The sequence below is a fragment of the Cyprinodon variegatus genome, unplaced genomic scaffold (assembly GCF_000732505.1).
Source record: "Cyprinodon variegatus isolate N-32 unplaced genomic scaffold, C_variegatus-1.0 Scaffold44, whole genome shotgun sequence".
In the NCBI taxonomy this organism is placed as follows: Eukaryota; Metazoa; Chordata; class Actinopteri; order Cyprinodontiformes; family Cyprinodontidae; genus Cyprinodon; species Cyprinodon variegatus.
Window position 1 is genome coordinate 357472 of NW_015150497.1, and position 11183 is coordinate 368654.

At 35.0% G+C, this 11183-nt stretch overlaps 1 protein-coding gene across 2 annotated transcripts in view; it reads left to right on the forward strand.

Annotated features, from left to right (window-relative positions):
* The window catches only part of dhx36 (DEAH-box helicase 36), a 46255-nt gene that overhangs the window by 25081 nt on the left and 9991 nt on the right, over nt 1–11183 (forward strand). For both annotated transcript variants that reach the window (XM_015370304.1, XM_015370305.1), the window contains 11 exons: nt 2218–2305; nt 2466–2521; nt 2620–2684; nt 3078–3221; nt 3615–3732; nt 5754–5852; nt 6682–6855; nt 7003–7089; nt 7185–7268; nt 9468–9567; nt 9656–9746. In XM_015370304.1, coding sequence (XP_015225790.1) covers nt 2218–2305; nt 2466–2521; nt 2620–2684; nt 3078–3221; nt 3615–3732; nt 5754–5852; nt 6682–6855; nt 7003–7089; nt 7185–7268; nt 9468–9567; nt 9656–9746 — 1106 coding nt within the window. The remainder of the gene's footprint in view (nt 1–2217; nt 2306–2465; nt 2522–2619; nt 2685–3077; nt 3222–3614; nt 3733–5753; nt 5853–6681; nt 6856–7002; nt 7090–7184; nt 7269–9467; nt 9568–9655; nt 9747–11183) is intronic.

Below are 11183 nucleotides of genomic sequence, written 5' to 3' on the forward strand. Positions count from 1 at the left end.
TCATTACGGGAATAAAGTCGTAACATTACGAGAATAAAGTCATTACGGGAATAAAGTCGTAACATTACGGGAATAAAGTCGTGAAATTACGGGAATAAAGTCGTAAATTACGAGAATAAAGTCGTAAAATTATTGGCCCGCTACTCTAAAATGCAACAGTTTCTCTTCACATTTATCTTAGATAAAGAAGTTTGTTGGAATGCTAGTCTTACATTTGCAAGTTCTCTTCTTTTGAATCTCATTTATTGATATTAACAAATGAACCATTTTTAAAGGATGTTCAAGGTTGTTTCATTGTTTTTTTTAAATAGATAGTTTTTTTTTCAAGGTTTCAGTTTTTGGGAAAAGCTTAATATTTTTGAAAAAATAGCTGAACACTGTTTGCCCAAACACTGCTCACCCTTTTGTTATCCACTTTGAATGCTTAACTGGAGCTTTAAGAAATGTATTTGCTTAAGGCTTCTTATCTTCTGCAGCCTAACAGCTTTCAACAGAGAAATGTTGAAATGTTTCTAATTCAGTGGCTAGGTTCTTACTGGAGCAGAAGCCTTCTGAGATGGGCAAACCCTTAATACTTCATGTTTAGCTGCTGTTTCAAGGGAGATTTTAATCTGTTTAAGCTAGAGTGTGCTGAGAAATCGAAATGAGGATACAGAGAGCTGCAGTAAGAGAGAATCAGCATGTAGAGCATAAACTAAAAGTAATCAAATTACCTGGACTCTGGCAGCAGATTTCTCCTCTAATAGGTCGTATGTTTTCATTTGTTAGTGTCGGATTTCCTCTCCTATTCAGCTATATAAAGTACCTGCCTCACATAAGATTATCTGCCTGCTTGCTGTAATGAACATTGGGAATTGCTCAAATCCTTGTGGAGCACAACTAGATGCACCCTGAGAGTCTGTCAGCCATGCAGATGTGATTTTTGAAAGGTTTAAGTGTGACTAAGGTTTTATTATAAACAAACACCAATGAAGTTTATGTTTTAAAAAGCTAGCCTGCCATGCTTTATCTGTTCCTGCTTCTGGTAATTTTGTGAGATCTGCACTTTGATTTTTTTTTTCTTCTTTTTTACTTCTTTTTCTGGTAAGACGGCTATAATTTTTAGTTCACAGATTTATTTACAGTGAGTAAGATCAATCTTAATCTATTGATTATCATCAGACAATGTATTTACCTTTATGTATTTTTATGCTTGTGCTGTGCAATAGAGCTGAAATATGTATCATTATATAAGCCTTTAATATCAGTCAATATGTATTATTGTTAATTGATAGATTTTTACCTATTTAGAATATGGATCAGGGCAAAAAAAAAAAGCTACCCTAAACCTTACTATCTTTGCTGTAAGAGGTTGGAGGCCTAATCTCTGCCTGCATCCTCCAGAATGCTTTGTGGTTTCGGATCAGAGTTCAGTGAAAGTATAGGTCTTTCTCTGAGCCGTATTTTCTATTGATGATTATCACGTGTCTTATCGCCATACATCTTTGTATTGTTTTAATGCTCAGCCCTATTTCATGCCTTTTGTTCACATCTTTTACCCATTTGTTCAATACCAATTTCCTGTTATTCATCAATTTATTATCGTGACATAATCTATGCTTTTATTTTATTATTTTTTTTTTTTTTATTTAATTACTGAATTTACACAGGGGACTAAAAATCCAGCTTATAAAATGCTGATTCTTCCTTTCCTTTTTTTTGGTTTAGAGTCTCAAAATGAGACTAATGGGCGGAGCCACGTTTCCTCACATTAAAATGTTTTATTTATTTGTTTATTTATTTCTGGGACAGTGTATATTAATATTGTTTCTCTCAATATGCCAGTGTAAGGCAGAGGGCCATTTTTCACCTGCAGTCCTTACAAATTAAAGAATAAGAGTACATATATTTGCCTCTGCTTTTTTTTCTGTGTTATCATTTATGTTTCTATTATTTAATGTGTCTATTTGTTTGTCTGAGACTTTTATTCCTTGCTGGTGTTAGAGCTCCATCAGCTGATGTGAAGCAGACTGTCCTGTTAAAGAGATATGTTGCTTTCATAAGGCTTGTGGCAAAGTATTCCATCTCATATTGTGTGACTGAAGGTAGAAGCTGGTGGTAAATCAGCCTCATTGCCTCACCCAGCGTTGCAGGCAACTTGCCCATACAGTGGTTTAATGAGTGTGTAATGTATCTTTGGCAGCCTTTATTTAAAGAGTTTTATTATGTTTTCTTCAGGAAGGAGCTATCTTGGTTTTCCTGCCTGGCTGGGACAACATCAGCGGCCTCAATGATCTCCTCATGGCTCAACAGATGTTCCGATCAGGTAAACTCTTTCATTCATCCTGATTAGTTTGACTTTATTTCTTACACAGAAATCAAGTGTTTTATGATACACCAACAAAATGATTTTATTTGGCTGATACCAAATTGATGATGGACTACTCTGTTGCTTCAAAGCTTTACTTTTACGTCTTATATTTCAGAGAATTTTGTCATCATCCCTCTGCACTCCCTCATGCCCACTGTTAATCAGACGCAGGTAAACTTTCTCCTTTATTTTTCTGTTCTCTGATATATTTGATTCAATTTCCAACATCCAAAGCATCTGCTTTCATCTTCCTTCTCAAAACCTTTCAGGTTTTCAAAAGACCCCCACCAGGAGTTAGAAAGATTGTGATTGCAACCAACATAGCTGAGACCAGGTGTGTATGTTTGTCTCCCTGATTAGTTGCAGGTTCATTACTGTATTAAGTTTAGCCTTTTAGTATGTGCCAGTAATAATACTCTGATTGCCAGTGATAAATAGGATAAAAGATAACCGAAAGCTAATTAGCATTTTTTTCTTGGACTGATTATAAATACTGCCTCAGTGACTTGGATGAGAAAATGTAATGTGTTCACAGATCCCTACACTCGCATAAACTGAATAAATTAGACAGCTGTTTCACTTCACATAGCGCTACTTAATACAGATTCTTAAACTATTAACTAAGATATAAATGTTTTACCTCTTAAAAACTGTGTTTAATGTAATGTGCCTAAATCTGTTTTTTTTTTCTTTCTCTCCCTATTTATCTTCCCCACTGTCCTCTTAGCATCACCATAGATGATGTTGTTTTTGTGATAGATGGAGGAAAGATTAAAGAGACCAACTTTGACTCTGACAACAACATTAGCACCATGTTGGCTGAGTGGGTTAGCTTGGCCAATGCCAAACAAAGGAAAGGACGTGCTGGCAGGTACTTGCATACCTAGACACTGTGTTATTTAGGCATTTAGAATATTGGCACAATTACCGGTAATATTGATATTTCCTGGTTTTCCTACACTAGTTAAGGAGAATTATTACTCCTTTATTTTTGTCATGTAAGCTTCCCTTAAGTCTGATTTTACAGTCTACATAATACTGTTTCTCTGTCTGCAGAGAGACAAAGTTCAGTCACTCGGTCTGTTCTGTTAGTTCTGATATCAAAGTGCACCAATGCCCAATTAGCAGCAGTCTCTTACTGTGTGCAGTTTCATCCCACTGATTTTTCAAATTAAGCCCTTGTCACAGGACTGTTATAACATGTAATATCTTCTTTTTTCTTATCTCTGCCTGACTCTTCTATATTTCTTAAACATACATCCAGGGTGCAGCCAGGAAAGTGCTATCATCTGTACAATGGGCTTAGGGCCAGCATGCTGGAGGCTTATCAATTGCCTGAAATTATGAGGACACCGCTGGAGGAACTCTGCTTGCAGATAAAGGTGGTGTATGTGAGAAGAAAAGGGGACATACTGGTTTTGCTCTGAGAACTAAACTGAGGGCAGAATTTTTTTATTACTAGTCTGAATCACCATCATTGTTATCATATTACCTCAGAGCTTTTATTCATGCCTTTGAACCTTCCCTTTTCCAAGGTGGTACGATCATGACCACTTCAGTGAATGCTAAAAGTTTACATTTTTTTTGGAAGAGTTTAAAGTTAATGTTAAATCTCTTTAATAGAGAGATTTTACATTAACTTTTCCGAATAGAGTTCTAAATACAAATACTTAGTAGTATTTTTTTTTACTGTCCTTCAGCCTGACCACATCCTTTTTGTTGCCACCCCCTAAATTTTGGTATAATTCTCGCTGATAATTTCTCTTTTTAATTAAAATTTTGCAGCTCATTAAAATGAAAGTAGTTTCTGTCACAAACTCCACTTTTTAAGCAGATGGCTGAAATATTTTTGAATGATTGGTCTTATCTTCTAGAGTCACTGCTGTTGATTCACACTTAAGTTAATGAATTCGGAGGTACCCTCATTTTCAATATTCCCTCTACTTTTAGTAATGCAGCAGGACCACAGACAGCAAAACAGAACTAAAGGATCTTTAAAATGTATTTAGTCTTTGTAGATATTTAGGTCTTTGATGCCTGAAACTGTAAATAAGCAATCTTTCTCAGTACATATAAATTCAGATATTGCCTTTCAGTTTTTGATAAGCTTGAACGTTGATGTTTTTTTCCCTACACAATCCTGGTTACTACTTTAGGAGGTCATGTTTTGGGTCAAAGTCTCATTTAGATGTGTTTGCTTGTTGATTCCACACATATTTCTTAACTGGTTTTTATTCTAACATTAGTTTTCAAAGATGGCACTGACTTTAATTCTAATGAAACTGTACAGCGCATTACTCCCAAAAATAAACCAATTTTAACACTACCAGCTCTGCTAAAAGCAGGGATCAAAAATGAAGTCAGAATTATGCCAAAAACAAATTAATTCCAAGAAAAAAATCTGTGATATATCTGCAGCCTGCCAAAATACATTGATCTCCTTTATTTGATGTAAATGCATCTTCTAAAGACCAACATTAGTTAGACATCCATGCAGATAATGGTTGTGTATTAATTTCTGGCAAAATATAAATGAGTTTTTGAGTAAGCCGCAATCTACTGATTGCGGCTTACTCAAAAACTCATTTATGGTTTCCGGTCTAGTGGTTTCCGGTCCTGTGCTGAAGATTTTTTTTGCATTTCAGGCTGACTTCTGCACCTTTTTTTTAATTTTTTTTTTTTATTATAATGTATTCCCTTCTCTTCATGGCCTTGCTCTCATATATTAACAGCTTTGTTCTTCCTCTGTTTGTTGCTTTCTAAGCCCTGCTGTTTGTCCCTTTGAATCCTCATAGTGTGCTCAAAAATGTTTAAAGCATTGCTAATGGAACATAAAGCCAAAGTTCATTCAGTCTCTGTGTTTTCAGCAGCTGCTTTATTGTATGTGTTTTCAAGCATACATCTTCCTCCAGCTCAGTTCAATAAATTCAAGTATGTGTGTAATATGTTGCAATTTTTTTTTGTAAGTAGTGGGTGAGAGGCTGACTAATGCATCAGACTAACCTCGTAGTGAGAGACACTCTGACAACACGGAGACCCTGAGCTGAATCTCTAATGCACATACACTACAACATCATCCTTTTTGTCAATTGAAGAGTAGATATGTAGTTACTTTTATACTTTGTGATGAATTTAAGTCTTTTTTATCCAGAAATGAATGCATTTTAAGTGAATTTGGACATTCATAGAATCCGTTTTTATCAAAATTATTTTCTTTCTGGCACTGTGGGAAGCACATCTTGCTGACTTCATGCCAATGCTGGGAGGGCTTCACATGCAGGAGAGCTTATGAGACAGAGCCATACAAAACCCCAAACAGTGAAGCACCCACACTTGGGTTGTAAAGTAGTCTTCATTCGTCAATTTTTGGCTGATTATATGAAAATTGTTCTGCACCCTTTAGATACTGAAGCTTGGCTCCATTAGTCATTTTTTGGAGAAGGCCATGGACCCACCGAGTCAGAAGGCAGTCAACCTCGCCATCAAGAACCTCACAGACCTGGTAGGTAACAGTAAAGATCACCTATAGTTTGTCTCGGAGGAGATTACAGGGTTCACATAGTTCTGCAAAGTATTGAACTTTATCCTAATTGGAAATCCTGGTATGTATAAAAACGTAAAAAGAAAAAGAAAAGAAGAAAAAAAATCACAGTATCAAAAAAGTAAAAAGGTTCCAAATAATGAAAATGTGAAAAAAAAAATTAAAATCCATAACGAAAAATAAAAAAAAAGGATAATATGTTTTTAGCTGCTCTGTTTGCTTTTATGCTATAAAGCACATTAGTAAGGTTTTCATTTGTGGTTGAATATCCTAAAATTGCTTTAGATTTGTAGAAATTTACCTTTAAAAAAAAATTCTTTTTTTATGGTAAAAAATTTAGCAACACTTGATGAAGGAAATCTAAGATTTAATTATGTACTTTAAATCTCTGGCTTATTTTCCTTCTGACTTTTAAGATATGGCAAAATTGGATTTAAAACAGATTACATTGTAATCAAATAAAGAGAAAAACAACAAATACTTCAAACAAAGCAGCCACAATAATATTTGTTCATAAAATGATTAATTTTCTCTTTATCACCCAGTTTACCAGCCTGCAGTGTTATCTTGAATGATGTAACTCTGGCACCCTCAGTGAAATGACCCTTTCTTCAACTTAGAAGCAGCTTCAAAGAACCATTTCTATAAAATTGTATTTACAAAAAAAAAAACAAAAAAAACACTGAATATGAATTAGCCACTATCACTTGTTTGATCAATACCATTTGAAGTTATACTGAGATACAGATGACATGATTTTTCTTCTGGATTTTTTGACGTGATGTGTTAGAATGCCCTGGACCACAGAGAGAATCTGACAGCGCTTGGTGTCCACCTGGCTCGTCTCCCTGTAGAGCCACACACTGGCAAACTGATCCTGTTTGGAGCTCTTTTTGGATGCCTCGACCCAGTGCTCACCATCGCTGCTTCGCTCAGCTTCAAAGACCCTTTCTTCATACCCCTGGTAGGGCACTGCGCTCACAGACATGAAAGCCAACATTGACAGCAGAGGCACAGATATCCATACACTTCAGCACATTGCTACAATCTCCCTTCTGGCTCTTTTTATATACCTTGCATACTTGAAGATGTTTTGGGAAATCTCTTTTAGGGGAAAGAGAAGATGGCAGACATGAGGAGAAGAACTCTGTCCAGAAACTCCAAGAGTGACCACCTCACTATTGTCTATGCCTTTAAGGTAATTAAAACCAGCAGCAGTGAGCCTGAATTTAACTTCTAGTTTTACCTGTTTTATAACTGAACTGTCTTAATTTTTTATGCACTGCCTGACAGGGCTGGGAGGAAGCCAAACAGCGGGGAGCTAGGTATGAGAGAGAGTACTGCTGGGACAACTTCCTGTCTGCTAACACACTCCAGGTAAGTCAAACTGATTGTAACGTCTTTTGCCATGTTTTATATTTAGCAGATATAAGATATGTGGTTTACCTTTAAGTAATTTTTAGAAATGTTAATGTACATTTAGCTCACAGACAAAGTGTAAGTGATTTTAAGTTAACAAGATCAAACAGGATTTTATGCAACATTTAATTTATAGTATTTATTTATTTGAAAGGGACAGTGTACATTAAAAGCATTCCTGCAAATGCACCAGAAGGGCATTTTTAATCTGTTGTCCCTGGACAGATCTTAAAATTGTCTACCTAAAAAAACACAACAGTAAGAATTTTACAATGAAAAATACAAATATAAAAAGAAATAAGGACAGCTATAACGTTTAAAACTGATTTAAAAATACAGAATAAATGTTAGCTGCATTTCAGGAATATTTTGGGTTTTTATCAAAAAGGATGAGGTTTCTCAAAAACAAACTATAATCTACCCTTCTAAGTTAAAAGCTTTGAGTTTTTCCACCATAGCATATATTTGGCTGAATTGAAGAGGATAATAGCATTGCCTATTCTATAGACACTACTAAAACAAATAAAGGGAACAATAAAAAAAATGCATCCTAAATCTGAATGCAAACAATATTCTCATTGAATACTTTGTTCTGTACAATGTTTATGTGCTGACAAAAAAATCACACAAAATCATCGATGGAAATCAATTTTATTAACAAATGGAGGCCTGGATTTGAAATAACACATCAAGATTAAAGTAGAAAAAAACACCAGAGTCTGGTCCATATTAGATGTAATGTCCTTAAAGTCGTAGGGAAATCATATTTAAATTTCAAACCATTCTGGCTTAAACATGTATATAAATGTACTTTTTGTTAGACTATGTCCCAAAATGTAGAACATTTCTATAAAAAAAAAAAAAAATCCTGTCTTAAAATCTGTGGGGCTTTTTTTGTATTTTACACAGGCCAGTTAGTTATACGTCAGCCTGTACACCTAAATTCGGCCAATCATATATCAACGGTCATCTGTCAATCAAATTTTTTCGGTCATAGCATCTTGATTCATATGTCGCAGCTAATATACGCAATGGTTGAAATAAGAAATAAGTATCATTATTTGCTTTACCATTGAGTTGGACGTCTGTGTCTTCGGCAGGCGTAGAGCTAACAGAACTGGCAGCGTTGCGAGGCAAGGGCTCAAACATGTACGGCTGTAAGCCTTCTACACCAAATGAAGCTTCTGCCGCACTGACGTCCTCTTCTACAACATCTTCCTCCCCTCTTTCCCCCTCTAAATAAAAGATTTGTGACGGAGGAGACTCATCCACAACCTCTGCCATAAAACTCTCCTCCTCTTACATATTTCTGCTGTCCATAGCGTTCCTTGACAGTGACGTTGCTACGTCACCAGTTTAGACCTACTTGGTCCCTACTTGGTAATTACCTAAGTAATTTACCTAAGTAATTTACCTAAGTTGCTAACTGGTTAGCAAGATGCTTCCAAAACACTGGCCACAGCAAAACTTGCTTGCGAACCTTCCGCCGCAACAATCCCGCCCCCTTAATAATCGACCAATCAGATTCATTTTATTCACTCATGTAAAGTCGGGCACCACTCGGGAGAATTCGGAACTGCAACCATTGGAACAGCCGCTTCCCTTCGACTTTAAAACAGGTTAAAATGAGGCTCAGTATTTTGTGTGGCCAACATTTAACTATTAAGGACATTTCCAGACAATTATTCATCATTGTTTTAAAAGTACAATATTCAAGTTATGGAAGTAAAATCTGTTAATCAGCTGCCTGCTGGTTGGATATCAAAGCAGATACCCTAACTAATGACCTCGCTAATGTCATCATAATACTCTGGTAAACTCAGAGCACCACATGAGGTAAGATACTATGCACATTAAGCATGATTACTTTAAAATACAACTGAAGGTTGTAGAAACCCATACCCTTGATCAATTTAAACTAAAGGTTTTATGCATACTTTTGATATTCGTTCACTTGATTTCAATCTAAGGGAATATTTAAAAAAAATTAATAAAAAAAATAAGACAAAGAAAGCCTTTTGAAAAATAATGCCCAGAGAAGGAAAATTAAGGTGAACAGGTGTTCATTAAATTTTAATTAGTGTTTATTTAATTATGTGTATTTAAAAAAACAATAAGTTTGTTCTAGCCTTGTAATTTCTCTTTTTTATTGTTTAGATGCTTCATAACATGAAAGGTCAGTTTGCAGAACATCTCATGCATGCTGGCTTTGTCAGCAGCAGGAACCCCAAAGACCCTATATCCAACGTCAACTCAGGTAAAAATAAATTTTTTACTCTTTATTTAAAATCAGATATATTCCACAGAGAGGTATTTAATAAATTTAATGCCCTATGTTTTCTCAGACAATGAGAAGTTAATTAAGGCCGTTATTGTTGCTGGACTGTACCCTAAGGTGGCAATGATCAGACCGTCTTACAGCAAAAAGAGACCAGGGTGAGTCTGTTGATCCATTAAAAGCTCAAAACAGAAGTAAAATTTCACTTTTTTATTCTTCTGTTTCTCTCCTGGAAGACAATCTGCACTAGCATTACAATTATTCACATTATTCACAAGAAGTGTCCTCTAACGGTTACCTGCACATTTGCAGCAACGTGTTAGGAAAATTGTCGAAAAAAAAACAAAGGCACATTTGCAGCCCAGGATCAATAAACTCATCAGAAAAGCCCTGAGGCAGCTGTCATAAGTGTCAGCTTTGACCTGAGTGCAAAAGATAAATTGGTTTGGCAATGGCAGTTTTATTTATATATCACATTTCATTATATATAAACTCAGATTACCTCTCAAATGAAGACAAAACATCACAACAACGATATACCATACAGTGCTGTAGAAAAGAGTTTACCCCCTGACATATTTCCTCTGTTTTTTTCAGAATATAAAACCAAGCTTAAACAAAATTATTTTTTTCTTTATAAAGATTATATTTGTTAATAAATAAAAAAAACAATAACTAAAACCAAACCGGTTCCTGTATATAAAATAAAGTAGTTGTCCCCTAAACCTGATAACTTTATTCTACTCTTTGTTTTTGCTTGCAGAGCAGTATTAATTCAGCAAACTAAAATGAGCTTTAAGCATTAATAGCCTGTTAAATGTATAGCCAAAACATCTACTATTTTTTATTTATTTAGTTGGTTAGTTAAAAGGCACTTTAAAACAACCATGGTTGCAACAAAGTGTTCCACATGTAAAAGAAAAACTAAAATATTAAACAATAAATTAGTTCTTAAATTGTTTGTATGAGTGATCTAGGATAAAATGTCGCATTCAGCATTTTTCTACTATTTCTAATCTTCTCTCGGGTGTGAAATGCTCCAGACTTTATGTAGGACTCTTGCGTAGTCAGGCAGCTGTTTTCCAAACCTGTATTTTACTGAAAGACATTTGTTTTACTTAGAAGCAATTGAATATTTTTATTAGGCTACATCATTATATATTATGCAACTCTGCTATTATGAAATATTTTTTTATTTGCTGATGACAGAACTGTCAGTCACTACACCTGCAGCTGGCATGTCCTTGTCAGATGCAGGTGTCCTGGGGACAGTTTGTCAAAAGAAAGAACAATCAGGGAGCTTTATGCAATATCAAGCTACTATTGAAATAACACCCGGAACAGAAAATGGATAGAAAGTAATAACACATAAAAAAAATAATAAGTTTATTATAAATAATAAGAATTTATATTTCTACATAAATATGTATATATTAATGAATAAAATGAGTAAAGAAACTTGATGAAACTCCTATATTAAACGTTCAGGTGCTTTCTGTGAAGTTCAGGAAAGGTTCGTTAAGACTTCTGCACCTGTTGACAGATACTTTAATTGGCCCGAGAATTTTTAAACAAAAAATTCAAAATCAATATTT